Source organism: Centroberyx affinis, unplaced genomic scaffold (genome assembly GCF_046629955.1).
Source record: "Centroberyx affinis isolate AG114_WGS23_722 - 3 ecotype Tasmania unplaced genomic scaffold, CSIRO-AGI_Caff_v1 ptg001781l_1, whole genome shotgun sequence".
Taxonomy (NCBI): Eukaryota; Metazoa; Chordata; class Actinopteri; order Beryciformes; family Berycidae; genus Centroberyx; species Centroberyx affinis.
The window spans coordinates 1-27,446 of record NW_027280174.1 but is presented as its reverse complement, the minus strand read 5'-3'; the positions used below and the strand labels follow the sequence as shown (position 1 = coordinate 27,446).

At 41.7% G+C, this 27,446-nt stretch overlaps 3 protein-coding genes and 1 non-coding gene across 9 annotated transcripts; 2 read left to right on the top strand and 2 right to left on the bottom strand.

The window, feature by feature from the left end:
- Positions 1-488: 488 nt before the first annotated feature.
- On the bottom strand, positions 489-8,169 carry LOC139652332 (polymeric immunoglobulin receptor-like). The gene is made up of 7 exons (XM_071529367.1): positions 8,124-8,169; positions 7,478-7,801; positions 6,921-7,319; positions 6,537-6,617; positions 3,759-3,793; positions 2,520-2,588; positions 489-521 (listed from the first exon to the last, which is right to left on the bottom strand). The coding sequence occupies exons 1-7, from the start codon at positions 8,167-8,169 to the stop codon at positions 489-491; spliced, it is 987 nt and encodes a 328-aa protein (XP_071385468.1).
- A 1,498-nt stretch (positions 8,170-9,667) lies between these two features.
- Positions 9,668-15,624, top strand: LOC139652339 (DNA polymerase eta-like). 6 transcript variants are annotated; one of them, XM_071529376.1, is made up of 12 exons: positions 9,668-9,887; positions 10,484-10,618; positions 11,238-11,464; positions 11,944-12,122; positions 12,237-12,340; positions 12,471-12,590; positions 13,023-13,146; positions 13,406-13,471; positions 13,658-13,830; positions 13,936-14,167; positions 14,285-14,416; positions 14,516-15,624. In XM_071529376.1, exons 1-12 carry the CDS (start codon positions 9,751-9,753, stop codon positions 15,038-15,040), a joined length of 2,154 nt encoding a protein of 717 aa, XP_071385477.1. In that variant the 5' UTR covers positions 9,668-9,750; the 3' UTR covers positions 15,041-15,624. The 6 variants fall into 6 exon arrangements, with proteins under 6 accessions (XP_071385477.1, XP_071385475.1, XP_071385476.1 ...); XM_071529374.1 differs by having other exon boundaries at positions 13,936-14,513; positions 14,628-15,624; XM_071529375.1 differs by having other exon boundaries at positions 13,936-14,568; positions 14,707-15,624.
- Positions 15,625-16,831: 1,207 nt separating this feature from the next.
- Positions 16,832-26,880, bottom strand: LOC139652333 (GTP-binding protein 2). Its single transcript, XM_071529368.1, has 10 exons — positions 26,721-26,880; positions 26,353-26,461; positions 26,027-26,224; positions 25,492-25,666; positions 21,146-21,365; positions 20,803-20,938; positions 20,634-20,692; positions 20,365-20,536; positions 19,303-19,467; positions 16,832-19,074 (listed from the first exon to the last, which is right to left on the bottom strand). Exons 1-10 carry the CDS (start codon positions 26,852-26,854, stop codon positions 18,892-18,894), a joined length of 1,551 nt encoding a protein of 516 aa, XP_071385469.1. The 5' UTR covers positions 26,855-26,880; the 3' UTR covers positions 16,832-18,891.
- trnal-cag (transfer RNA leucine (anticodon CAG)) lies at positions 24,330-24,412 on the top strand. Its single transcript has one exon. It is a non-coding gene; the product is annotated as a tRNA-Leu (tRNA).
- Positions 26,881-27,446: the final 566 nt, after the last annotated feature.

Below are 27,446 nucleotides of genomic sequence, written 5' to 3'. Positions count from 1 at the left end.
CCGTCAGTGTTGACTACTTATATCATATTACCACTTACCTACTGTGCAATACCAGATATCACTTATCATTTAGCATTTATATTATTCATAACACTCACACTCCTGGTGTTGTATGTTATATTGTATATTGCATTATACATTGTATTGTAGTCTACATTGTGTAATGTACGGATTGTATTTATTGCGTATTGTAGTTCTTATATTTTGTACTGTATTGAGTAAAAACAGGACAATTACAGTTACTACATTTCAAGATATAAATATATATTAAATCACTCCAATGAACCATCAGTTTGAGGTTGATATACAGAGGTATGTAGTGGCTTTATCTACAGGCTTGTGCACATCAGCCATCAACTTCAACATCAACAGCCAAGAATGCCATCTGCAATGCCCAGCCTGCAGAACAAGAGGGGCGGCTCATGTGCTACCGCCTGGGTGCTGGGTCAGGTGGCCTTCAGGTCAGGGCCAGTGGCACCCTGGAGGCTCTAACCAGGGATGTACACCATCTCTGTTGTGACCTGATGGTTTTCAAGGAGCATCACAAGTTCATTAATAGTAGCCGGGCCTTCAGTGGGCTGCATAGTGCCTGGCATCTATTGGGAGGGCTGAAATGCAGCGATCCAATACTGCCTGCTCCGTGGCCAGGCGTCCATCCCCAGTGGCGAGCCAGCTTCCCGTGAATCAGGCAGGACTAGCTATCGTGACACAGTTAGACTGGGACGGTTTGTATTTCCATGAAACCTCCCAGCCCAGGCAGGGGAGACTGAGCCCCCGCTGAGCGAGAACGGTTGTCTTAACGGCGGGGGTAATGTGCAGCCTCATCTGCAGGAAGGTCATGGCAGGCCTTCTGTGCTTCTCCGCTTCTCCAGACAGATAGGGAGAGACAATCACATCCCACTCGCTTTCCTTGATTTTACTGAATCCTCCACACGTTGAACTGACAGTGAAAAATTCCCCATTCCACACCTTTGGGTCTTAATACAGCTCTGGTTATATAAAAATCTAACTGCCCCTGCCATATCAATTAACAAAAGTGTCATTAACAATAACAAACTATTTCAGATAATAGAAAATTTGAATACATTTATTTTGTGTATGAAATATCAGTCCCTGTTGCCTTTGAAGTCTGAGCTAGTGTCAGTGTGAAAAAAAAGAAAGAGATATATATATGTGTGTATAAGTCTGCACAACTTAATAATGCCCGTGATTGAGAGCCTCTAAACTGCAGTTAGATTTCCAAGTCAAGTCATGTCAAATTTATTTGTAGAGCAAATTTCATACAGAAAGCAACACAATGTGCTTCACAAGGCCAAGAGCAATACATGTATAATAAAACAAAATACGAAAATACATGTCATCATGCATAAAAACATACAAACATACACATGCACACATGCGGAGGACATAGATCATTTAAAGTGCATATAAATTCAGGTAAAACAGGAGCAGACATTTGCTCTGAAAACGCAGCATTGGTGTGTTAAGTCAAAAGACCTAGTTAAAAACAACAGTAAAAAGAAATGTTTTAAGTCTACTTTTAAAAGAACTAAGCGTTGGGGCATCTCTAATGTCACTTTGCAAGGCATTCCATCTGTTTGGAGCATAAAAACGAAATGCAGCTTCTCCTGCTTTAGAGCGCACACGGGGAACAAGGAGACCACTGGCTGATGATCTGAGGCTTCTTGTTGGTTGATATGGCACAAGCAATTCCTTAATATAATGTGGAGCAGGGCCAATCAGAGCCTTGTAGACCAGTGGTTCTCAACGTGGGGTCCGGGGACCACCAGGGGTCCTTGAGGGCATTCCAGGGGGTCCCCAGCAAATTGATGAATTGTTAAACTTCATTATTTTGTCATTTTAAAATGACTATTTTGATCATAGTTTCACTGTTATTCCTCTACCTACAGTACATATACAATAAAAAATATTCTCAGATTTGGGTCAGAGAGACAAAATCTCATCAAATGGGGGTCCGTGGCCCTAACGTGGACTAAATTAGGGGTCCTTGATATGAAAAAGGTTGAGAACCACTGTTGTAGACAAGTAGGAGGATTTTAAAATCAATTCTAACATTTACTGGAAGCAATGCAAGGATTCAAGAACAGGTGTAATGTGTGCATTTTTCTTGGTCCTGGTTAAAATTTGTGCAGCAGCATTCTGTAAGTGCCGCATCACATCAATATGACATTATCATTGTATGTGTTGCAATACTTGCAGCATTAATGTCTTCCAGCCTTTTGTGTTTTTTTAGCACTGGCCATTTTCTAGTGTGGAACCACTGTACTGTAGATCACACTGGCTTCTGCTGGTTCAGTCTAACGGAAAAAGTAGGCAAACATAAGCAAATGATGAAATCATAAAAAAGCAATAGCAAGAAAGAAAAGCAACAACAACAAAAATACCAACAGCTTTGCAGTAATTAACATATTGGAGACCGTTTAGGTAGCTAATTAAAATGCCTATGAGTTTAACTTAATGGACAATAAGCCCACAATCACATACAAAAACACTTGTACCTTTTGTGATGTCCTGTTCTTTATTTCAATGGGACTGTATGTTACACTGTCTTCAGGTGTTTGGTCCTGCTGGATGGGATATATGGACAAAGTGATGAAATGTTTTTTACTATTATTTTAACAGAAATAGTAAATAGTTGCTTGGCCTGTTGATGTGGACACAGTCTTGATGTTTACCTCCTGGGCTTTTCTATGTTGATCATGAACAACAGTACTGTACAGCACATCAGGATCACTCCCAGTCTGTGGGCCCTAGGTGAAGGACCAATTTGAAATACAACATTAATCTCACATGTGTTCTGTTCCAGTTACTTGACTTCCATTTTTTTGTGTTCCCCTTTTAATATTATTAGCCTAGTCTAGTAGTTATTTATATAGCCCTTAATCACAAGCATGTTTCAAAGTACTTGTCATGTCATATACATACTACATCATATATAAATACTACATATACACATCCTATGTCATATAGGTTACATACTTCATATACATGCTATACTACATCATATAGATCATTTTACTCGATAGCATACATATACCATACTACGCAAACACACTCATGCCTATGGGCAGTTTATAGTCTTCAATCCACCTGACCGGCATGTCTTTGGACTGTGGGACAAAACCGGAGCACCCGAAGGAAACCCACGCAAACACGGGGAGAACATGCAAACTCCACACAGAAAGGACTGGGGTGGAGATCTGAACCCACAACCCTCTTGCTGTGAGGCGACAGTACTAAACACTGAACCACCGTGTCACCATTACTGCACTAAAGTACAACATGATTTATCACTATACTGGATTACTGATTATGTATGTCAACACATTCATACCTGGCCTGGAGTTTTCATAATGTGAAGAACATTACTGTATATTATATTCTGTTCATTGTCAGCGGCCTGTTGTGAATAAGCAGAAGAGGAGAATTAAAACGTTCACAAGGAACTATACACAGGAAGCCTGTGAATAGTACACTGTTTACAGTAGGCATACAGAATATTATTCATCACGTCCAGCTATAAATCAAGGTATTATGATCAACAACTCACACTAAGTTATACAATAATTACACCATTACTTGCATGGCCAAGTTCCTTAAATGTTGTTTGCTCCGTGTGTCCTATGATCAGTCCATAAAGTATTACACTATCACAAAGAAGATATATGCAAATGATGAGGCAATGACCACACATTACCGTCAAAGGTGATACTGGGAAATGCCTGGCTCTATCTTACCCCTGTGCTGGCTGATGCTTCAGTTTTGGCCTTCTCTAAAACAAACACAAGGACATTCCATGTAATTGGCTCTCATAATGATTGTAGGATTCATCATTTTTAAAGAAAATAATTTAAAATGACACAAATAATATTTTGGTTCTGAATTTGATTCATCAGCGTTTGCCATAGACTTACTATGTATTATCATCCTCCAGCCAAACAAGGCAGCTGCTACAACCAATACCAATAAGATCAGGGGGATGAGGAGAATCTTTAGGTCAATGGAACTAGCAGAAGATAGATGCAGATGAGGTACATTTGATTAAAATTAAAGGGGCGCACTTTTTTCACAACCCTACAAAGTTATCTGAAATATGTGTGTTATCCTGGATACTCATTAAAATGCTCCTTTTTTGCACTAATGTTGAAAATTATAAGCTAGAGCACTAAAACATCACTTTTAAGTCTTGCAACAGTCATAAAATGCATCCATATTTCACCTATGGGCTGAGTGAGAGTTTGGTTGTGTAACACCCAATAATGTAATCATTTCCTGAAAATGTAATAACGCCTGAAAATGTAATAAAGTTTGCACTTAACTTGATCGGAAAAGTAATAAAACCCAATAATGTAATAACTTGACCAATAATGTAATAAAATGTCCTGACTGATATTGTAATAACATATTACCGATAATGTAATACCTTTCAATATAATAAAACCCAATAATGTAATAACTTAACCAATAATGTAATAAAATGTCCTGACTGATATTGTAATAACCTGGTCTTATTGAGTGGGTGATGGACTTCCTCCGCGACCCCCCAAAAAATGTAGGTTGGGGTTCGTGACCCCCTCCCTTTCGATTCACCCTTGAAACACACTGCAGTGACCCGCTTCACTTCGGCGCCCTGCCCTGTTGGCACTGCTGTTTACACAGGCGCGCATGGCACGGAGCTCGGCGCGTATTTAGCCTATTTTCTCTGCGCACGGGACGCAGACTGCTGCAAACACACGCGTCTCTGCTCCCTGTTTGTCCCAGGGGTTACTATCACACATGACAGCTACCAAACACACACATGACAGCTACCAGACGTACACAAACCTTGCGTTACTGACCAAAAATATACAAAACAAGTCTAAATCAATTTGGATTTAATTACAGTTTTAAATTTTATTCAAGATCCGACAGCACAACTCATTGTGAAGGAGGCGACACGACTGTTAGGGTCAATACATTCTCATATTATTAAAGTAGCTAGGGAATCTGTCGGAACCGCCGGAACCTTACGTTTTTCAGTTGACGGTGTACTTTCAGGTGGCCCACGTTCACACATCTCTTCTTGGTCCGCATCTTGAGCTGGCAGACTTTTTTTTGAGAAGCCACCGCTCCATATTCAGCCACTTTATTGCGGTAGTTAGCTAGCTTGGCCAAGCACCTGTCACTGTGCCACCCAAGTAGAGCTGGAGGAGACAACTTCTTGGCGCCCTCCAGTGTGCGCGCGCACGCATTGACACACTCATTTCACTCACTCACTCAAATCTGTTTTATAATGACTATATATTATATATATTATATATTATATCATTGGTATGGGAGATTTAATGGAAAAATCATTCTCAAAAAAGATTTATCAAATTTTTTATTTTTTATTTATTTTTTTGGACAACCATCCCGCGACCCCCCAAAATAAGGTCGCGACCCCCAGGTTGAGAACCGCTGCTCTATACTATGGAGAGTAGTTGAGGAGAAGTTACTGTAGCCTAAATGGCTGTTTCGATTAGATTGGCTTGCCCTATCATGTCATGCTGAGTTCAACATTCTGTTCTGTGGGCTATTGTAACGAAATAAACATATAAAACAAGTATGGTTAAGTTTGGCTTCTTTACTCAACGTAGCATATTCATAGAATTAAATCTGTTCCTGTCTCTACCACATAATATTGACAGGCGCTCAGCAGTTGCGTTATTTTTCCCTCGCTTGCCAAAACAATTCGGCTGTGCGTTCACAGAAATTTGACAGGACCATTCTCAATGCAAAGTGATGCTAACTTTGCCATATCAGGAAATAAATCACCAGGGGTGTAAAAAGTACCCAGAAGTTATACTTAAGTTAAAGCAGTGGTTCTCAAACTGTTTTGGTCAGACCCCCCCTTTAAAACTAGAAAATCCCCTCATCATAATCCGTGGGGGTGCAATTGAGTAAAAAAAAAAGTCAGAAAGTTTCTACTTTTTACAAATCTTCTGATGGTGTCTAATCTAAGATCCACTCTGGTCTAATGGACGATCCTTGCACAACGACCAATCAGCATGGGTATGGGCGGGTTCATTTCCCATTGATAGGGATGTTAGTTTAATGCATCTTTGCCTGATAACAATGTACCACTTGCCATCTGTTGTAAATTTCAAATTCTACATAAAGCCTACAGTTTACATTTCCAAACATGAAATATAAAAATAAACATAAAAATGTTATTACAATATCAGTCAGGACATTTTATTACATTATTGGTCAAGTTATTACATTATTGGGTTTTATTACATTTTCGATCAAGTTAAGTGCAAATTTTATTACATTTTCAGGCGTTATTACGTTTTCAGGAAATTATTACATTATTGGGTGCTACAGGTCGTAAAAAAAACTAGGTGTTTTTAAGAAATCATCTTTATGGCACGTCTGCTTTTTAGACAGTTACAGTGAAGAGGGACAGGATATACAGGGGGGGGAGAGCAAATGTGAATCAGATTTGGATCTTGTCGGGTTTGTTTAAATAAGATTGAGTAAAGGGGACTGACCTCTGGTGTTGGCCTGGCAGGTTGTCTCCACCTGCTCCAGCTGCAGTGGAGTTTGTGGGCTGAGCAGTAGATGGCTCAGCACTTGTGAGCAAGGAGGAAAGTTGGTGAGTGGTTGGAAGCGTCTCTATAAAGAGTGAGTAATGGGAAAATCCATGTTCATTCATTGTATTGGTTATCGGGCTATTTTGATCATACATTTTGAATTATCATAAACCCCAGATTTCCAAAGTAAATGACAAGGATGGATTCTATACTTCATGATTATTGGAATTATTTTAGAGTTTGACTTATGTTACATTTGTGTGTATTCGCTTAATGGCTTCATTTTTATTAGGCATCGTATAGGCAATCGTATGTGACAATATGAAATGGTTTGATTCTTACTCGTTGTGGTGGAGCTTATAGTTGCGGTGGGGCTCAATGTAGTTGTGGTGGGGCTCATTATAGTTGCGGTGGGGCTCACTGTAGTTGTAGTAGTTGAGGTTTGTTTATGAACAGTGACATGCACTGGCATCTGTAGGTTTCCTTTACGACACAAATACCAACCACTGCTCTTTATCTTCAGTTCACTCATAGTCACAATGGAAACATTAGGAACACTTGCATCGATTGTCACTCTAGCTCCATTTATATTTCCAGACTTCACACAGGTCCAGGCCACACCACCGTCCAGTCCACACCACTTCATTAGTCCAGAGGAACCAGTATAGTGGCACTTGACAGTCACGTTCCCTCCTTCAAATCCTGTTATCTCCTGTTGGTCCACATAGAGTGTGGGCTTATCTTACAAACAAAGGCATAGAGGAAGAAGCAGTATAAATAAAAACAAAACTGAAAATTCACTAATATCTGCCATTTACAGTTTTACAGACAGGTGCACTTTGATATCCATTACGCTCCTACAAATGCACTGACATGCAAGGTAGAAAAGGTGGTCTTACCTGCGGAGACATCCAGGCTAATTTTTTTTTTTACATCTGGTAGAATTTCAATCTCCACAGCACACCAGTAATAAGAAGTGTCCTGTACCACCAGGTCATTAATGGTCACAGTGAAGATTCTTTGCTTGGTGTCATCAGAGATAGAAAACTTTCCTGAAAGACTTGGTTGGTTTGTTTTTACCACATAAGTGCAGGAGCTCCAATCATTTCCATGACACAAGCACTTCACATGGTTTATGTAGCGAGCATCATAGAGACAAGGGATAGAGATGGAGCCTCCTGCCTTCACTGACACTTTACTCACTGTAGTTATGCTGTGAATTCCTGCAACAACATGAGGTACATAGTTTACAATATGGTCCCTTCATATGGCCTGCCTCATGTAGATCTCTCAATTATATCACAATCAGAAACATGTAAACTGCAGACTGTAAATTCGTTGAAACATAATGATGAGGAAAGAACAGTTCATCTTATAATATTAGAGGCTGGTTGTCATTTAAACATGTGAATCAAATTTCATTACTCAAGAATCTTTTTTTATATCACTACCTACAACATTCGTATCATTATCATCCTCATCATCACAGGTAACGGTTATGCAAGCTAAACTAATAGCATTCTCATTAAGACTTTGCTAACTTACCAATGAGTCCACAGAGGATAAGCAGAGGAATATAGGGAAAAGCCATGTCTGCTTCAATGTGAGGGAGTGAGCACTACCTCCCTCTCTAGTCACTCTTACTGCAGGCCTATCTGGTGCTGTTCCTCATTTTTAACAATGTACCCCCTGTCCTATAAGCTGCTGTTTATCTATTGGTCATACTAAATATACTTGAGTAAAATATAGTGCATTGTTATCTCTTTTGCATGACTATCTACAGTACATTCCATGAGTATTTGAATGAGTTTCATTTGCTTCCCTTTTCCAGTTAGGCATTAACCAAAGCCTATATTATTCTTGACACTTCTTATTGGTTGTTCTCATATACTGTAGGCTATATACTGTATACATAGATAGTTTTGTGCATTGTGTGTTGTGACTTGCAGAGGGTTATCTGTAAGTCTCCCTTAACACATCAATTCCCACATAGCAATAGGCTACGTGAATAGATTGTTTGGCACCATCTACTCTTACCAATATTTTATCCAATACCCCACAACAGACTTTGTACTCTGACACAAGAGTTTCCAATCATGGAAAAGATCCAGCCTGTGAGTTGGTTGACCATAACTCTCATAATTATCGATTTATTATTCACTGGTTCCATGCAGTGACTCATTTGCTCAACAGGAATGCTACGTATGAATTTCTGCTGCACAACAGGTGACAGGGAAAAGCCATTTTATAAGCTTTTGAAGTCTGCAGGAAATTGACAGTCCCGAAAGACCACAGAAAGTGGAGTATGGCCTGTAAGGTCATACATTTATGCAAAAAAACTATAAGATGTGCAGAGAAGCCTATATTCTAGAGCAAGGGTCTTTTTTCAATCCAAAGGAGGGATTTATTCTCTTGTCCAGGTACTTAAAATACATTGCTTTATCATGTAGGGGACGCTGCAGAATTTTGGGTCCCCGCCCAAAATTTAAGATATACTGAACAAGACACCCTGGGCCTTGTGGTGTTTGGTCATTTATGGGATTGAATCGGGTCATATTAAGAGTTTGGAGACCTAATCCACCACTGTGAAGTCAAAGGTGAATTTCCATAAGTGGAATGTTTTGGTTCTATTCTATTCTATTATTGTAGTCTATGTCAGGCTCCCCTTATGAATCCAGAGGGAAATGGTGGGTTACAGCAGCCCAATACCCACATTAACTGTAGGCTACTCCAATGTGTGGGAATATAAAAAAAACCCAACATACTTGACATAATGTAGGCCTATCTCATCCTGAAACTACAGGACTTTCCTTCCTCTGCTTTTGTTTACAGGTCAGATACGATACAAAGAGTATAGACCCAAGTAAGTAATAAGTAGTGTGACATTTCACTTCATGCTTTTGATTTGGTTACGGCGACCTTACCACGATATTCGAATAAGACCTTACCAAAATGGCCGACCGCTGAGGTTGTCTTCGTCGCTTTATGATGACGTTTTTACATCTCTCGAACTGCGCCAATTCCGCGAAATACGAAGCGAGACGAGCAGGATTTGGTGCAACTTATATATGACCGTGAATATTGTTTTTTTTATGTGTGCTGGACGTGAGTTCACAGCGACGACATCCAATATTTCTTGTTCACGTCGACTCCCCTCGGTCAAGACGACGTGATGGCGTACGGGAAGGAGAGAGTTGTGGCGCTGGTGGACATGGACTGTTTTTACGTGCAGGTGGAGCAGAGGCTGAACCCGGCGCTGAGAAACACTCCCTGTGTGGTGGCCCAGTACAAGACGTGGAAGGGAGGCAGGTGAGTTTCCAACACAGAGACATTAATGTGTTCACTGTATGGTCAATGCAACTGATCTCTAACTGCTGTGGACCAGCAGCAGTGCAGTTACGGAAAAGGTAAAAATAGCCCTTAATAGCGCGCGTACTTCTCCCCCATCTCTCTCTCTCTCTCTCTCTCTCTCTCTCTCTCTCTCTCTCTCTCTCTCTGCTTACTAAAGTGAATAATGTAAATGTCATCGGCAAAAAACTCAACATTAACAATGAGTGAGATGAAAGAAAAACAAGAGCTATAAAAGGAAAGTGAACGAGGTGATTGAGATAAATGACAAGAAAATGTAGGAACGGGAACAGTTTTAAGTGTTTGTGTGTGTGTGTGTGTCACTCAATCACACACACACACACACACACACACACACACACACACATAAAAAAAAAGAAGCTTACTCCAGATAGTGGCTGTTCAGCTGCACGGATCATTCAAATCAGTGTCTCTGTGTTGGCAACTCACCCGCCTTCCTCTCCCACTTTTCTCCAAAAGTTTTGCCCACAGATGTTCACCTTCTCACTATCATTTGTAAAAACCCTGTGTCCCAATCTAACATCATTCTCCATTAGTATAATAGCGGTGAGTTACGAGGCCAGGGCCCATGGTGTCACCAGGAACATGTGGGCAGACGATGCAAAGAAGCTGTGCCCGGATCTCCAGGTGGCACGAGTACGAGAGTCTCACGGCAAGGCCGACCTCACACTGTAAGTGCCTCTGCTAGGGCTGGGCGATATGGAAGGAATTATATATAGTGATAATCATAGGGACGTTTTCGGGATGTTTTATATCAATATATATTGCAATATCTGCTCATATGTGAAATCACATGTTAAATAAACCAGCTGATGTTCATTACTCTGAATTGCATGGTAATGTCGATATCGAAAATATCAAAACTAGGCAAGACAAGGCAAGTTTATTTATATAGCACATTTCATACACAACAGCAATTCAAAGTGCTTTACATAAATAAAATAAAAATAAAGACATACATAAAAAAGAAACTCAAATGATACTCCCTAAAATATGGCAGATTTAATTTTGTTAGAAATTTGAGTTTGTTTTTGCTTTAGACAACAGAATTGGGTATCACAATATTACAATATCATAATTTCATCACAATATGAAATATGATAATATTGAATTATTGCCCAGCCCTACTCTGCAGCCATTCACACTTACTGTGCTTACGCCACAAAACACTTTATTTCCTTAATAGGATGAATAATAAGGATGCTGTATTTTAACTTAAGCCATCCACTTCTTGGACCCTATTCAAAAAGTGCTCAGTTTTAGGCTAAATAACCAACCCACCTTATGTAGTTACAGGGAGGCGAGTGTGGAGGTGATTCAGGTGATGTCTCGCTTTGCTGTGATTGAGAGGGCCAGTATTGACGAGGCCTACATGGATCTGACGGCTGCGGTGCAGCAGCGGCTGAAGAACATGACTGACAAAGAGATAGAGCCTCACCTGCTGAAGACCACCTACATCCAGGGTTACCCACAATGCTCTCCTGAGCAACAAGCAGAGTACACTGCCTTGGACAAAGGTAGGCTATAACCAAACCTAAAGCTCTTTACTGCTGTGAAGATCAGCAGTGCAATGTGACAGTCAATGCTTGGTTCTGGTGTTCAGCCCTATATACTTAACTTTACTAAAGGCCTTCAGTAAAGTAAGGTCAATTTATAAGAAAGTTTATAGTACTTTATATACTAGCTTAGTTTAATGGTACAATGAATAATGTGCTGAGGAAATTGTTGACCTTCAAAAATATTGTCAGATGGCGTAATTGGATTTGAGTAGTTCAAAATCTCAGTTTGACCATTGTTAGCTGTAATTAGGCTATCCCAAAAAATAATTTCATAGTTATTCCCATAATTTGTCTCAAAACTTTGATGACGCTGACACTGGTGTTGACAAGTTGGCTGGAGCGGCAATTTTTTGCTTCGTTTTTTTGCTTAATTCCTTCAATAAAACTGCAAGAAATCCCTTAGCACATTTCCCTAACAGCTTCATGTTTGTCCCCAGAGGAGCAGAGGTCCAGGGGCCTTCAGCAGTGGCTGGCATCCGAACCTGTCTCTCTGTCGGGGGGGCAAGCCTCTGCAGAACTGCAGCTAGCTGTGGGGGCGCTGATTGTGGAGGACATGAGAGCAGCTGTGGAGAAGCACACTGGCTTCCGCTGTTCAGCAGGGATATCCCACAATAAGGTAGGATAAACTCTAATTTCTGTACTCCTGAGATAAAATTTATTATGTTAGAATATTTTGAAAAGGCAACAATTATCTTTGTCTTGGTCATAGTTAACTGTCCACTGTTTTCAGGTTTTGGCCAAACTAGCCTGTGGTCTGAACAAGCCTAATCGACAAACTGTTGTGCCTTTGGACTCCGTGGCAGAACTTTTCAACACTCTACCCATCAGCAAGATGTGAGTATAAAGTCCTACTCTGTTACAGAGAATTTCTTCCTCACAATTTACACCATCATTTCTGTTGTACAGGTGTAAAAACAAAAGTTGCTGTAAAGTAATTCTGGTATTGTTTGTTCCGCCTGTGCAGTCGTAACCTGGGGGGTAAGCTGGGTGCCTCCATCACAGAAACCCTCGGTGTAGAGAACATGGGAGAGCTGACCTGCTTCTCCCAGGCCCAGCTGGGAGAGCACTTTGGAGAAAAAACAGGGTGAGACAGGCCAGATATTGATTTCAAAGTCAAAAGTGTCATAAGATAGCTGGGTCATGTAGAGTTTGCTTAGGTTTTGTACATGTTGCGTCAGCCAATCATTAAGTAAGCCAATTATCACAATGCTTATTTGAATTCAGGCTTTGATTACAAAGTCCTAACTTAAGAGGAACTGCATGACCTTCCTACTGAATCACTGATTTACTTACTATTTTACTCCACCCACACCCTCCGCTCACAGGATGCAACACCTTGTCATTCCACATGTATGAAAGAAAACAGCTGTGGGCAGAGGTTTCTCCTATAGGGACAAGCCTGTTTGTTCAAAGCACTCTAGAAATAAACTTGACTCAAAATTCGGAATAAATTCTGGCCATTTTCTTTACCCTTGATTCCCGCCCACATTTACCATGGAATCTCACTGCTTTGCAGCCCGTGGCTGTATGACATGTGTCGGGGGATTGAGTTTGAAGCGGTGAAACCCAGACAGCTTCCCAAGTCCATCGGCTGCAGTAAAAACTTCCCTGGGAAGACATCACTTGCTACAAAAGATCAGGTACTGGCCATCAGTCTTTCTTTCCCCTGTATTACACCAGAGCATCTCTGACTAAAAAGAGGCACTACCCAATCTGTCTCATGATGATTGATTAAAGAGGATTTAACAGGTGAAGAAACACTGGAAGAATGTAATCTAGATGTGTAAGAAAGACAGTCATGAGTCACACCCTTGCAGTAACATGCAATCGTTACTTTCCATTGGTTTATTGTGAGTTGTGCCATTGGTTGATGTTGATAATTTGATGATTTCTGTGTAGGTACAGCACTGGCTTTATCAACTGGCCCTGGAGCTGGAGGAGAGACTGACCAAGGACAGAGAAACGGTGAGGAGAAGCCATGATCATACTATATTATTTGATTATTTTGGATTCTTTCGGCCCTCTCTTTTCCTTCTCTGACACAGATTGTCTTTTTCATACACAAATTCTCAGGAGTCAGTCCCTATTTTCTGCGCTTTTTCTCATGCACTTGTTCTTTAATCAAGCCTGTCATTTCTCTCTGTCTTATAGAACGGTCGGGTGGCTAAGCAGTTGACAGTTGGTGTTCGTCAGCTGGGGGACAAGAGGCCGAGCAGTTTCTCTCGTTGTTGTGCTTTAGCGCGCTACGACGCAACCAAAATATCCAGTGACAGCTTTGCCATTATCAAGAGTCTCAACACAGCAGGAAACCACCAGGCAGCATGGTAATTAGACAGTAATACAGTTAAATATTTACTGTCAATGGCTGAATGAATCCTGTGTGATCTATTACATTCTCTTTCTTGCACCATGTGTGTCTCTGTCCCCAGGAGTCCACCCCTCACCCTGCTTTACCTCTCGGCTAGCAAGTTCAGTGACGCTGCCTCAGCTGGAGGAATTGCTGGCTTCCTTTCCAGTGATGTCACTTCCACCCAGAGTCTTTTGTCCACCACTCAGTCCTCAACCCAGAAAAATGACTCCACATCTAAACAACCTGGCACCATTCAGTCTTTCTTTCAAAAGGCAGCTGAGAAACAGAGGCAGAGGATTACAAAAGAAGAGGTAGCGGTGGAGGAGGAGGAGGAGGAGGAGGAGGATGAAGATGGAGGCTCTGGAACAGTTCTCCCATCTTCCTCTTCTCACCCTCTGCCATCCTCTGCAATTGAGAGTCAATTTGAGACAGCTACCGCCTGCCCCGTCTCTTCTTCCACCCTTTGTTCTCACTCTACTTCTGTGGCCAACGGCTCAGTCAGCCCCCACACTGGCATCTCCTCTTTTTTCCACAAGAAGAGTATTGAAAGAAGCTTACAACCTCCAGCCTCAACCTTGAGCAAGCCAGAAACAGGACATACATCTGGGCCTGTCAAAATAGGAAGCTCTGAAGACACTGTGGCACTTGCCTCATTTGGTGTTGCCTCAGGCTTTCAGACAAAAGAACAGATTGAGGTAAAACAAAGGTCAAAGTCTCCATCTCACCAGTCGCTGTCTGAAGAGTTGAGGGAAGAACTGGACATTCCTCCAGAGGAAAATCACCCGTGGAGGTCAGATTCTCCTCTCCCCTGCCCCAGTCTCCCCCCTGACCCCTCTGAGCAGCGTCCTAGCCTGGCCAAAGAAGACCTGGTCAGCTGTGAACGCTGTGGCGAGGAGGTGCTGGCCTGGGAAATGCCTGAGCACAATGACTATCACTTTGCCCTGGACCTTCAGAACTCATTTTCCTCTTCATCTGTGAGCACAACTGCCATCTCTCTCTCTTCCTCCAACACCTCCTCTTCATCCGTTGTTCCTCTGCCCCCTGTCAGAATAGGAGGAGCAGGCACAGCCCAGCCGTCCCGGGGGAAGACAAAGTCCAGGGGCCAGTCAGGACCCCAGCCAAAACGGCCTCGCTCCCAGGGCGGAAGCATAGGCACGCTGGATTCTTTCTTCAAGAAGAACTGAGGACTTTCGGTACAACTGCACATTTTTACAGGAAATAAAGTACAGTATTATTTTATGATACTGCAAATGTATCACAATTATGTATGAAGAGTATCTGATTTTTTTTATTATCTTGTTAAAATTGCTGGAACAAAGGAAAGCCATATCGCTTAGACCTGCTTTAAATTGTATCTATATGTTATTGTGCTATATTTTATAAAATTGTTAGGATTAAACAGCTTCATGCATTATCTTGTTTCTTAAAAAGAAAAAGATCACTGTAATTGTTTTAAATTAATTATATAAAATGGTTACTTTTGACATTTTGAGGTATACAAGTAGTGTTATCTCTGACGTGCCACTAGATGTCACTATTTTATGTCAAATGTAGTCCAAATTAGAGCTTGTGCTGTATCAGCCCTGTTGCTTCTACATTCAAGGAAATTGGCTTTGATGATACATTGCCCACTTCTACTGTATGTATGCTCAACATGTATGTAAATTTTGCTTTGTGATCAGCCACTCAGAGATGTAGACAAATACATCATTTCTAGAGCTGCAATGATTAATTGATTAATCGATTAGTTGTCAACTATTAAATTAATCGCCAACTATTTTGATAATCGGTTTGAGTAATTTTTTAAGAAAAATAAGTCAAAATTCTCTGATTCTAGCTTCTTAAATGTGAATATTTTCTGGTTTCTTTACTCCTCTATGACAGTAAACTGAATATCTTTGGGTTGTGGACAAAACAAGACATTTGAGGACATCATCTTGGTCTTTGGGAAACACTGATCAACATTTTTTAATTATTATTTATTATTTTATAGAGCAAACAACTATTAATAATAATAATTAATGAATCAAAAAAATAATCAACAGATTAATTGACAATGAAAATAATCGTTAGTTGCAGCCCTAATCATTTCTATAAGACTGGCGAGTATACATTTGTCAAATGCAAATGGTCTGGGCATTTACTCAGCAATCAAAAATACACTATAGCAATTATGGTGAGATGTGCTTCTGTTTGTTTATGTGCATGTTAGTCAGAATGGCACTAAGAAGAGGCCATAGCTAATCTGACCGACACAGAGCACCAGCCCTACTGGTGGTGATAAGGTTTGGACACTTTAGAAAACCAGGGCTACTGCCTCTTTCACTTGGTGGATGTATTACTAAATTTCCCATAATATGTATATGAAAAGTTTAAAATTCTATCAGAAAGGCTAATTACAACACCAGGCCTCACACTGTCTTTGTAACTATATAACAAGGTGTTGCAGGTGAAGGGAAATGTTTATTCACACCAGAATTACACAAGTCTTGACTACAAAGGCATTATAAGCCTGATGCATATATAGCTTCATGACTAATGGATGGCCACAGAACATGCTTGCCTATAGCAAGAGAGCAATTGCACCATTTAGGGGTGAGTCACATACTTTTCTTTAGGCTACATTGTTTCTACATTGTTGTTTCTAGTGTGGTGCAATGCATGAGTGTTTTTGTACAGCCGAATGAGTGAAGCTGTTTCTTGTGTCTTGCATCAGCCAGGGAGCAGATTAGGAGGATCTGTAGCCTAGCAGGATAATAAAAAAGAAGGGGAAGCCTTGTACAACTCAGTTTATTGTACTGAGTCATGCTTTGTGCCATGGGAACCAGTAGACACCCAGTCAGTGGCTGATGACACAGTTACAGCAAAAAAAGAAATCAAATTTAGTCAAAGTGATATCAAAATTAAACAATCAATTGCAACAGCCATGGTAGATAATAAAACTTTTATTTATGTACACCATGATATACAAACTGGATCTGTACATAAATATATATCGTACTTCACCCAAACAATGATCAAAATATTACACTTTCAGTTAAAAGGAAAAACAGTCCTTGCATTTGTGGTTGCAAAAAAGTGAAAGTGTTGGTGTCATTAAAAGGACTAAAACAGTCTGAAAAATGTGTTCGAAAGAATTTGTTAAATTTTAAACCACTACAAATCTATAAAATAAAAGACTCCTCAGATGCATCAAATCAAGTTTAAACATCTGATATGCTCTTTTTTTCATAAAGACTATAAAATATTTTGGTTGAAATACATTCTTTTTTTTCTCCCCTCTTTGAGTGCACACAAACCGTGCATAACGATAACAGGTGCAACAAAACAGGGCACATTTCAGTTGTCCTCTCTATCACAGATGTCAGTGAGACACCAATCTCTCTGCATAAATCAACATGCAATAATATAAGACATTGATAAGGCCAACAACAGCCTTGAACAAAGTGTAGTAATTAACATTTTTTTCCCTAAGTCATCTTCTAGATATCAAAAGCTATATCAAGGAGTAGCACCAACTTAAGTAGGTTTTCTTTACTAAGTTGTAAAACTTCGGGGTGTGATGGAAGGTTACTCGAATGGTAGTTCCATTAGGCACTGTGTTAAACCCCTTCATAATTAGTGACATCAGTAACTTAAGTGACGAGACGACATTAAGTACCTCACACACGATTGCTTTAAACAGGGAAGTTTTAACATCGCTGCACCGAGAGGCAGCTTCACATACATAATGCATAATCAAACACATCTCTTTGGGAAAAACATCCTTGTCTTTTTTCCTCAAAACTCCCCAAGTTTACAACAGAAACCTCCTCTGGAGTAATTCTGCGAGAGTGGAATGCTGTCTAATAGAAGATCTACACTGACCTGAGTAACTAAAGCACTTTAAAGACAGGCAATAAGACTATTAACTGTCTCACTGCACCATCCTGAGGCATTACTTGTGATTATAAACATAATTCTCCAAAAAAAAATGAATGCCAAGGTGAATGCCAATGTGAGTTATCTTGGCAGGTTGACACACAAAAACAAGGTCAAGTTCTAACTGTGCATACCTTACGCTGCTCTCCTTCACCTTCATAAAGTGCCCTTGTCAGCAGTATAGCTCAGCAGTAGAGCAAGATGACCTTGGTCACGTCGCTTCTGAAAAGACTGATAAGCTGTGAGAACCATAAATGTTTCCCCATTCTTTCTGTCATCATCTCACATGATGAAATAGCAGAGTTTAAAAAAACAAAAATATGCTTCAGGAGTATTCAATCACAATGATAATCTGATTATAATATAAAGGCTTGTCCTTTTCAGTCAGGCACTATGCTGGTAACAGACAAAGATGCTGTGGGGTGATGAGAATGACAATGATGATGGAGGTTATACCTTGATGTCCAAACATCTCACATACTGGTAACTGCTGAGTTTGTAAACAATTGCCTGACAAACGTATATCAACACTATATTTCAGTGCGAGCGGCTCTATGCGTGCATCTTTTCCAAGTGTGTTTTAGGAGTGCAAGTGTGTGTAAACTGTGCAAGCAGCACTTCGCCGTGGGTGTGAGTCAGCAGTATGGTTCTTGATGACTGCTTTTATAGACTTGTTGCCATTCATTGATCTCTGTGCGCATTGTAATAGTGTTCTTGACACTATTTCACTTTGGTAGATGTGCTTAGTGACCAAGTTCAAGAGGTGGCTGAGGGGTTTCCTCTTATCAGTGTCATGAAAAGCAACAACCTAAAAAGCTCAGCACCAGAAAGCAGACTAAAATGCCAGCAGTTCTTTAAAAGGCTCAAGAGAGAGAATGACAGGAGCTTGGTGACAACAAGGCTTTGGAAAAGCTATACGATGAGATAAAGTGTGAGAAAACAAAAACGAAAACCTGTGAAAAGGATTTTCTGTGCAGAGATCAGGACAGAGCGGCCTTTGGAGAAAGCAGGATGTTATTTATGACGAGGAGAAAGACTTCCCTAAAGAAGCTGGTTTTGAAAGGGACGGTGTGTTCTGTTGTGGTTCTCCTGGACCCCAAACCTTTTCTGGGCTCTAGGCCTCCTCATCCTCACTGTGGGATGGCTGGTACTGGGCAACAGGCTGCAACTTCGTGACATGACCGATGCCTTTGGTCACGCCCTCTCTGAAAAGCAGCTTGGCCCCCACCTTCAGGTATTCTGGGTGCTTGATGAACTTGAAGCGAACCACCGCCTTCTCTCCTGTTCTCAGCTCCTCCTGTGGTAAAAAGACAGATGGATGTGTGACTAGGAAGAAAAGAGAAGGCATGAAGAATAAGATAATTTGCAAGAGAACCAGAGACACCGATCTGCAAGTGAATGGAAATCCAACCTGCTCTCAATCACTGATGGAAGGTTGGACAGCATTTGCATTGGGTTTGCATTAAGAACTTAGAAGAAGTAGAGGACAACTTCCCCAGACAGGAATGATTGTGGAGGAACTAACCTTGCCGTGCACAGCCACCACAGTGGCGGTCTGTCTCACGTTGCCAACATGCACAGTAACCTGGAAGCCCTTGTGGAAGGTCTTGGCATGGAACAGCAGCACAATCTCAGCCTCAAACAGCCAGCAGATGGTAGGGTCCATCTCTGGGCTCACCATCACCATGCCCTGAAAGAGGAAAACACATTGACATTGTACGCATATACTTTAAGGTTCAGTATGTAACATGCTGAAATCTAGTTTGGTTATAAGCATTTATCAATACACAGGGAGTGATGTTGCTATCCCTTGTGCCATAATCCAGGGTGAGCATTCATACAGAGGCCAAATTCAGGGTTTAACAGAATGATATGCTACCATGCAAATAAGTACCATAGCAAACATATGTAAATTTACAAGACCATAAGACAGGCAGAAACATTCACTAGCTACCTACTCTCACTCACGCTTTCAGAGTGAGTGTGGGCAAGTAATGACCTATTCCACATAAATTGTGATATTAGTACTTTGACACTCAATTGCAAAAGTTTGTTTCATGGTAGTCGTTTAGATGAACCCATTAAATAATTGTCAGGTTAACCATTTGGCATCATCTTCATCTTGTGGTCATTGCAGTACTGTGATGTCTTTTTCCTTGGATTTTCTGTTAATGAAAAGTTCATCTGTAGGTATCGGTCTTTTCTGTGTCTGTTCAGCCATGGTGGCTATCGCTGGTCATGCTAACTACTATCCAGTTATTTATTTCAAACAAACTGCTATTACTGCTGCCAGAAATGCAAAACACAACACTTCCTGTGTGGCAGAGGATTTTTCCCAGGAAAGACCGACCCGACTCCGGGAGTTCAGAACAGCAAAAGATTTCATGAATTGGGTATAGGTTGAATCACTGTTGTGTTATGTGAATCAGTGATAGAGAGTAGCAACTTATTTATTTGACATTTATTTATGTGAAAATGTTGCAGATTACTTCTTTAAGCCCTAAAACACACACTCTTGCTGACATTTTATTGAGACAGGGGAACACTGTGTTGTCTTGAAAACAAACACAAACATGAAGTGTCTGACCTTGCGTAGTAGTGACCGGTCGAAGTCTCCCAGTGCGAGTGTGGCAGCCTGACCGGCCCTGAGCACCCTGCACGCCGAGCGGTTCCTCTGGATGCTGCCGACGGTCAGCTTGTGGAACTGGCCCGAGTCCGTAGGCCCTACCACCAGCTGCTCTCCCTCACGGCAAATACCACTGTACAGCCAGAGAGAATATGAGGTTACGGCCCGTATTACCCCAGAAAATGCAAGTTGGAAAGAAGAACAAGAGATAAGCATTTCACCACACTGACCTGTATAGAGTACCTCCCACCACGGTCCCCACCTCGGGCACTGTGTAGATCTCATCCACCTGTAAAAGGATGTACACTGCTATCAATCACGTTGTCAAAAGCCTGTACCCCTGGGTGCCGGCTGACTGCTTCCGTGCGTACATGTACAGTACTTGTGTCTCAGACCCACCTGAAACTCGGTCAGCTGTTGCATAAGCTCCTCCTGCTCCTTGCTGTTGCTGAGGGGAGGGATGATGTTGAAGAAGACCTTGAGCAAGTCCAGGCTCTCTCCAGACACACTGGACAAGGTGAAGATAGGCGTGATGCTGCCAAGGAGAACGCAGTCATGTGAGCGGGATATACAGAAATATCACTGTCACCACACAGAAACACCACTTCAGTTTTGTCACATATTAAAGGTGTTCCACATTACAGGGAGAACACATACGCCAATATGTATAAAATCAGCAGGCTGATATACTTTTATAAAGGTTGCTGTGATACATGACTACAAAGCAGCATATGTTTCATACTTGGGCGACTGGGCAAACTGCTGTGCTGCCGTGACGGCGTCGTCTGTGCTGTCTACGACCAGAGGCACCTTGTTGCAGCCCGGCTGCTTCAGGACGCGCTCCAGCTGCCGCACCGTGCGGTCCACCGTGGCCCGAGTGCACAGGTCCACCTTACTGACCACGATGAATATGGGCACCTTCAGGGCCATGGCAAGCCCCAAGTGCTCCCGTGTCGTACCAGCTGGAACAGAATAAGAAATGAGAAGGGATGGGGATTAAGTTAGGCAGAGTAGGAGATAGGTGACAATGTCCATTTCATTACATGGAATCGACCTTACCCACACCACCTCACATCCCCAAACATACTCTCACATGGACGCACTCACAAACAACGTTTCTTTCAGGCAGTTAGCATGACACTCCTATCCAGAACGATTTACAATAAATAAGCAGGAAGGGATTCAGTATCTAGCTTAAAGACACTTCAGTTCAGGGACATTCTCTCTAGGCACTAGGTCACCCTGCTGCATTTTCTTGCAATCCGTCTGCACCAATTAACTGGGTCAAATTCCTTATGCACCCATTGCACTTGGCAAATGAAAGCGGTTCTGACTGATTGCGTTTTATAGGATCATTAACATATTAAATACGTCATTGGGTATGGAGAGATAACCCTGTTGTACTGACTGAGGACTAACACAATGGCTCTGCACTCACTGAATAGCAAACACCTCTGTTGAGGGTATAAAGAACTTTATATCCATGCAGCAAGGAAAAGGGCTGTAGTGACAGAAGATAACATTGCTTATCTAGACGGTTAAACTCAGTGGAGTCTGGGGGTCAGGAGACCATGTACACAAACTGATAAGACCAGGTAAAATGATCCATGACGTATGATTATGTCACCAGAGAGGCTAGCACTGTAGGAACAAATTCAGCCATATCCAAACCATCCAAGTATGTCACTAATGCCTAGCTTGTGCATGATGCCCAGTGGCTTCTCACAGGGAACGCAGAGGCCACAGCAGCAGTGTCCTCAAAGGTGCAGGCTTGCAAGGTGGGTCATGTTGCCTTGTAAACAAAGTTGGCGGCACGTGAGGGAAACAGATAGGTAGGTTATGTCTCGGTCCGGAAATAGGCCTCAAGTAGGCCTAGATCACCAAAGAGTTCAGGGACACTGACCCATAACACTCATTTACAGGCTGACAGAGACCCAAAATACATTCACCTCTCATCAGCTGAGCAGCAGATTGCTTTGCCAGCTGGGAGACATAAACATAGGCGGAGACCTTTCACTCAGGTCAGTCGGTGTGTGTGTTGTGCTACGTGCGTTCCAGGTAGAGGTCTATGGGAAATATCCTCATCCTATCTGTGCCATAAATGTTGTTATAGCATCATAGAATGATACAAGATGGTTACCCGCCCTTTGGCTTTTTGGCTCGTCACAGATACAGCCCCAGACTTGCCCTATGCATTACACAGATCAATTTCTCTGTTTCATAATTAAAGCCGTAGCTCTTGGGTTGCAGGCACCGTGTCTCCTGTCTGTGTGTTATGTAGCTAGAAGATGCTCCTCATTCTTGACCCATTTTCCCTCAGCATGTCCTTTTTTAGAACGCACCCCCCAAACACAAAAGCACATGCAGTACTAGTATAAAAATTCAAGCTAAAAAAAAACCCCAAAAAAACAACACCAAATATAAAATATGCTAAATTAAATTAAATATGCTGCAGACTGTATATGGGTATGAGACTAGACTTTATACTCTGATTTCTAGTTTGGGAGAGAACTGTTCATGTTGACAAATTGTCCTTGGTGCATAAATAACATACCGTGAACCCTGAAAAATGAGTGGTATTCCCCTTTGAAGCCTATTTAAGTGTTTCCTCTGCAGTTTTTTTTTAGGGAATCCGTTTTGTTTTGATTCCACATCTGTGCCCATTCTGATCCCCACCAGGCTGGAGTGCTAAGAAATGAATTTCCTTGTATACTTATCATGATAAAAAAACATTCATTCTAAACACTAGGACTATTTATTTTTCCTTTAGAGAAATTATTTTAATTTTTAATTTCTCCAGCGGTGGTGGTAATTTTCCTGCTGTGGTGGCATATCACTGCTGAAGGAATATAAAGAAAACACTGCCTATTTACTTTAAGGCATCGGGAGTTTCTTTCATCATTACCTACCGACTCTAATTTCTTTAGTGATAAGCTGTACCAGACGATACTGGCTTACTTCCCCTTCTGGTTGTGTATTTATTTGATTATGTGGTGAAATGTTCCTGAAAGTGAAAGTGAAGTTATGTAGTGGATATATATGACAGAGCTACACCTGCTACAACAGATGCTGAGTTCACGGATTAGCATAACTTAAACCACAGAGGGGGAACTGATCAGTCAAATCATCTGCTGCAGTGTTTGGTTGGAATGAAAGCCTGCATACTCTTGACTCTCTTTGAAGCTTGGTTGAGAACCACTGAGGTAAAGCGCAATAACGTTTGGACCGTTTTTCTTTTCCTGTTGTTATTTTTGTACTGCTTTTCGCTGTGAAGAAAAATCCCCCTTGGTGAAACGTCTACCAATATTTTGTACATAAAAACTCAGCAGTGTGTGGAATAGTGTGCAGAGTGAGGTTTAGTGAACTAAACATGGGCAAGTTTCTTGTCCTATCAACTCTTCCCAAGTGCAGGACTGCTCTTTTCCAAGTTAAGTTCATGATATAAAATGTAAGAATGGAGGTGTGGGTTTGAATTTGCAAGATCAATGAAACACAATATAGGCACCTGACCTCATCAAAAACCCAAAAACTGTCAGCCATACATTAACAGTAGCTGAATATAGGTAACCCAAATATCTAAAAAGGCCAGAGGGCTGTGAGTTGTAGTGCTAACTAAAGAGTGTTGTCTCCAAGGCTCAGGTTTAGACTACACGCCCCCTCCACACTTCCTAAAACAAGAAAAAAAAAAAAACTTCAGAGTGCTTGCCCTTGCTATATCATTCATGGCTAATGCTTCAAAAGAGACAGCGAAAACAGAGATTCCTTTATATACACAGAGGAGGATCACAAGCTACTACACAGAGGGTTTTTATCTGGGCCTGCTTGCTGCGCCACCCACCTACCCCCCCCCCCCCCCCCCCCCTCCCTCCCTCCCTCCCTCCCTCCCTCCCAGTCATCTGGCAGAGTTATTTTCACAGCACAGATAAGTCAGGATGGCCGAGCGGTCTAAGGCGCTGCGTTCAGGTCGCAGTCTCCCCTGGAGGCGTGGGTTCGAATCCCACTTCTGACAGAAACCTTTTTGCCAATTCCTAGCAACCGACCATTTGGTCCTAGTAAACCAAATAGGGCGCTATTGCGACATACATTGACAGCTTAACAACAAGTAAGGCTAATATACATACAAGCAAAGAGATCTGTCTAGCCTGTCCCACCAGTTTTCGCAGCTCATATTTCAACTATGTCCAAGGAGTCTTATACGGGCTCCTGCTCTCATTCTCACTGGCTGAAGTCAGGGCTGGTGAAACCCACATTGCACTAAGACAACACCTATTAATCCAAGGAACTGCAAAAAAGTAATATCAATAAGCAGAAGGCAAAACCCTGTAAGAATTTGGTCAAAATTTCTGTGGTGGCTGTTAAGTGCTGTCTACTTTCTGCAAAGTCAGCAGCATCGACTTACTCAGTCTTAGCTCACTGACCCAGCTGCAGGTCTCAGGTTCACCAAATCTCCATGGGACCAAACACAGAGCTACTGGTGGGTCAGGGTCAGACATGAATGGAAGGTATTTGAGATATTCTGGGACTAGTAGTGGCGGGCAGAGGGGAGGGGGAGGGGTAGGGCAGTTATGGTAGGGAGGGTGGTCTGTTACATAAGCTCAGATATCACATGTTTGTAAAGCGCTAAGTTACATCCACTGCAGGGTGGAGGTGTGGTGTACACAAACATAGGTAACAGTGTGTCAGACTGCCTCGACAAGTGTGCCGTGCTATTCCGTCTTTTACCAGCCTGTGTCCCAGTGACAGACTCACCTTCAACCTGGCTTATCTGTTGAATAGTCGAGTGACCAGATAAAGTGCACGCAGAGATAAAAATACTTTTTGGCTGACTTAAAGGGGAATGCCATCCATTTTCAACAGTAAAATATGTCTTTCTCTACCCTACGGAGAGTACTGTGAGCATAGACAAAAAGTTCCAATCAGTTCTAGAGCCAGAATTGTCAGGCTCATCTGTGTCAGGTCACATTAGCAGCAAATTGTCTCATATTTTACTACTGAAAACTGGCGGCATTCCTCTTTAAGATGGTACTGTTTATTTATCCTGCGAAATACAGATAGAGGTCTTAAAAAATGATTAGAGCTGTTACTCACCAATGCCAGTATTTGCGCTGACGACCAGCATAGCGAAATCAGGGCAATAGCTGGTGAGGCCAAAGATAGTGGTCTTCAGGTACTTGTGGTGGCCCGCCAGATCAATGAATGTGATCATTTTAGAGGCACTCTCACAAATCTCCTCTGCTGTCCGAGACTCGCTGTAATTCACAACCTGGGAAAAGATAAATAAACACTGATGTCTGATGTTGCAAAATGGGCTAAGGGACAATTGTTATTAATTTGGAAGTCTAGGTTTAGACATTAAAATGAATTGCAGATGCAGCGGTGTGATGGATAATACATTGTTACATTAATATTACATTGAATGAGACTCATTCTCTCCTCTTCAAATCTATCACTATCACCAGAACCGTTTTCTTGCCTGATCTGATTGAAGACCCTAGTAAGTCAATCCAGTAATTACCATGACATAATACATTTAACTTGTTGTGCTGCTATTTATGACAAATGCTGTAAGAGTATACGTCTAGGGCACACACTATTTGTTCTCTGGTGCTCTATCTTATCTCACCTCTCCTTTACTATTGAAGCCGAGGATCTCAAAGCTTATGCTTGAGGTGCGTCCGGTCTGGATCTCATGGAGATGTCTGAAGAGGTTGAGCCTCGCTCTCCCCCGTCCATTGTCTAGCTCGCCCTGCGTCAAAACACCCAGCAGTGTGGATTTGCCCGAGTCCACGTTACCCAGTACGGCAACCCGAAGGTCCAAGAACTGAGGGGAAATACACATAGACAAAAAGGGGTTAAAACAGTCAGACAGTTTTAAAAACGAATGAATCAGCAAAACAAAACAATAGCCACAGCCTAAAAGCAACATGGCGCCACAGTGGCTCTACTTACCTGCTGGTCGTCTGGCACCTTGCGAATGAGGACCTCAGCAATCTTACGAGGGACGTCAGAGTCATACTCCACCTCTCGCTCTCTGAGAACAGTGATGTCAGCTCCAACTCTGAGAGAATGGTTAATAAATACACCATTCAAAATCATGTAGCATCTATTCCTGTATTCATATGACCAATAAAAAAAACAATAAAGTATGGTATTTGATTTGTGTAATCACAAAATGATTACCTATCACTCAGAGCGGACCTATGCAGATTTGAGATTGACTCAAATAGTTTTTTCATGGCAAAATGTTGTTCAATACCAAACAAAGGAAGCACTGAAATGGCTCAATGTCAGACAGTGATGATACTTTCTGGCCTTACTTCTCTGCCATCCTATGGAGGGTCTTCAGCGATGCTCTCATGTCTTCCTCGGACAGTCCCACCAGCATGCCATTGTCCTCAACACCAATCTGATAGACAGCTTCGCCTCGGCCCTCCTGCAGCCGCCATTTCATTTGTGTAGCCAGATGCTCAAAGCGGTATTGCGTGGGATTCACCAGCTTCAACTAGACAAGGGGGGGAAAGACCTCAGAAATCAGTGCTGCACTCTAACCTAGTCTATGGGTAGCCGTCCATTTAAATGGGGTCTAGTCAGTGAATAACATCCTAATATATTAACTTAATAATATTAGAAAGGAGTACTGTAGGCTAGAAAGACGAGCCTCTTGTTTATGTGGTGGGAAAAGCAGCTGTCCATATCATCCTAAAAATGCTCTTGCTAATCCACTGTGGTGTTGGTTTTCCAGGGTGGATCACTTGCAACGTGCAACTTACATACTGCTGACAGCTAATTGTAATGATGATTGACCTACACCTCTGAATTAAATAGTACTGTTAGCAAGGTAGCTTCAACATAGGGCTGCAACTAACGACTATTTTCTCGATTAATCGATTAGTTGTTTGGTCTATAAAATGTCAGAAAATGGTGAAAAATGTCGATCAGTGTTTCCCAAAGCCCAAGATGACGTCCTCAAATGTCTTGTTTTGTCCACAACCCAAAGATATTCAGTTTACTGTCATAGAGGAGTAAAGAAACCAGAAAATATT

Bases quoted from the DNA above. Each gene is read 5' to 3' on its own strand.
- LOC139652332 (XM_071529367.1), bottom strand. From the start codon at position 8,169: ATGGCTTTTCCCTATATTCCTCTGCTTATCCTCTGTGGACTCATTG. The intron at 3,794-6,536 runs GTCAGTCCCCTT...TGTTTGTTTTAG, and splicing joins CTGCCAGGCCAACACCAGAG to AGAAGGCCAAAACTGAAGCA. The intron at 522-2,519 runs GTACAAGTGTTT...GAAAACCATCAG, and splicing joins AGAACAGGACATCACAAAAG to GTCACAACAGAGATGGTGTA.
- LOC139652339 (XM_071529373.1), top strand. From the start codon at position 9,751: ATGGCGTACGGGAAGGAGAGAGTTGTGGCGCTGGTGGACATGGACTGT. The intron at 9,888-10,483 runs GTGAGTTTCCAA...ATTCTCCATTAG, and splicing joins AAGACGTGGAAGGGAGGCAG to TATAATAGCGGTGAGTTACG. The intron at 12,123-12,236 runs GTAGGATAAACT...CACTGTTTTCAG, and splicing joins CAGGGATATCCCACAATAAG to GTTTTGGCCAAACTAGCCTG.
- LOC139652333 (XM_071529368.1), bottom strand. From the start codon at position 26,854: ATGAAATGGCGGCTGCAGGAGGGCCGAGGCGAAGCTGTCTATCAGATT. The intron at 26,225-26,352 runs GTAAGTAGAGCC...ATTTCCCCTCAG, and splicing joins AGGTGCCAGACGACCAGCAG to TTCTTGGACCTTCGGGTTGC. The intron at 19,075-19,302 runs GTTAGTTCCTCC...TTTTTACCACAG, and splicing joins TGGTGGCTGTGCACGGCAAG to GAGGAGCTGAGAACAGGAGA.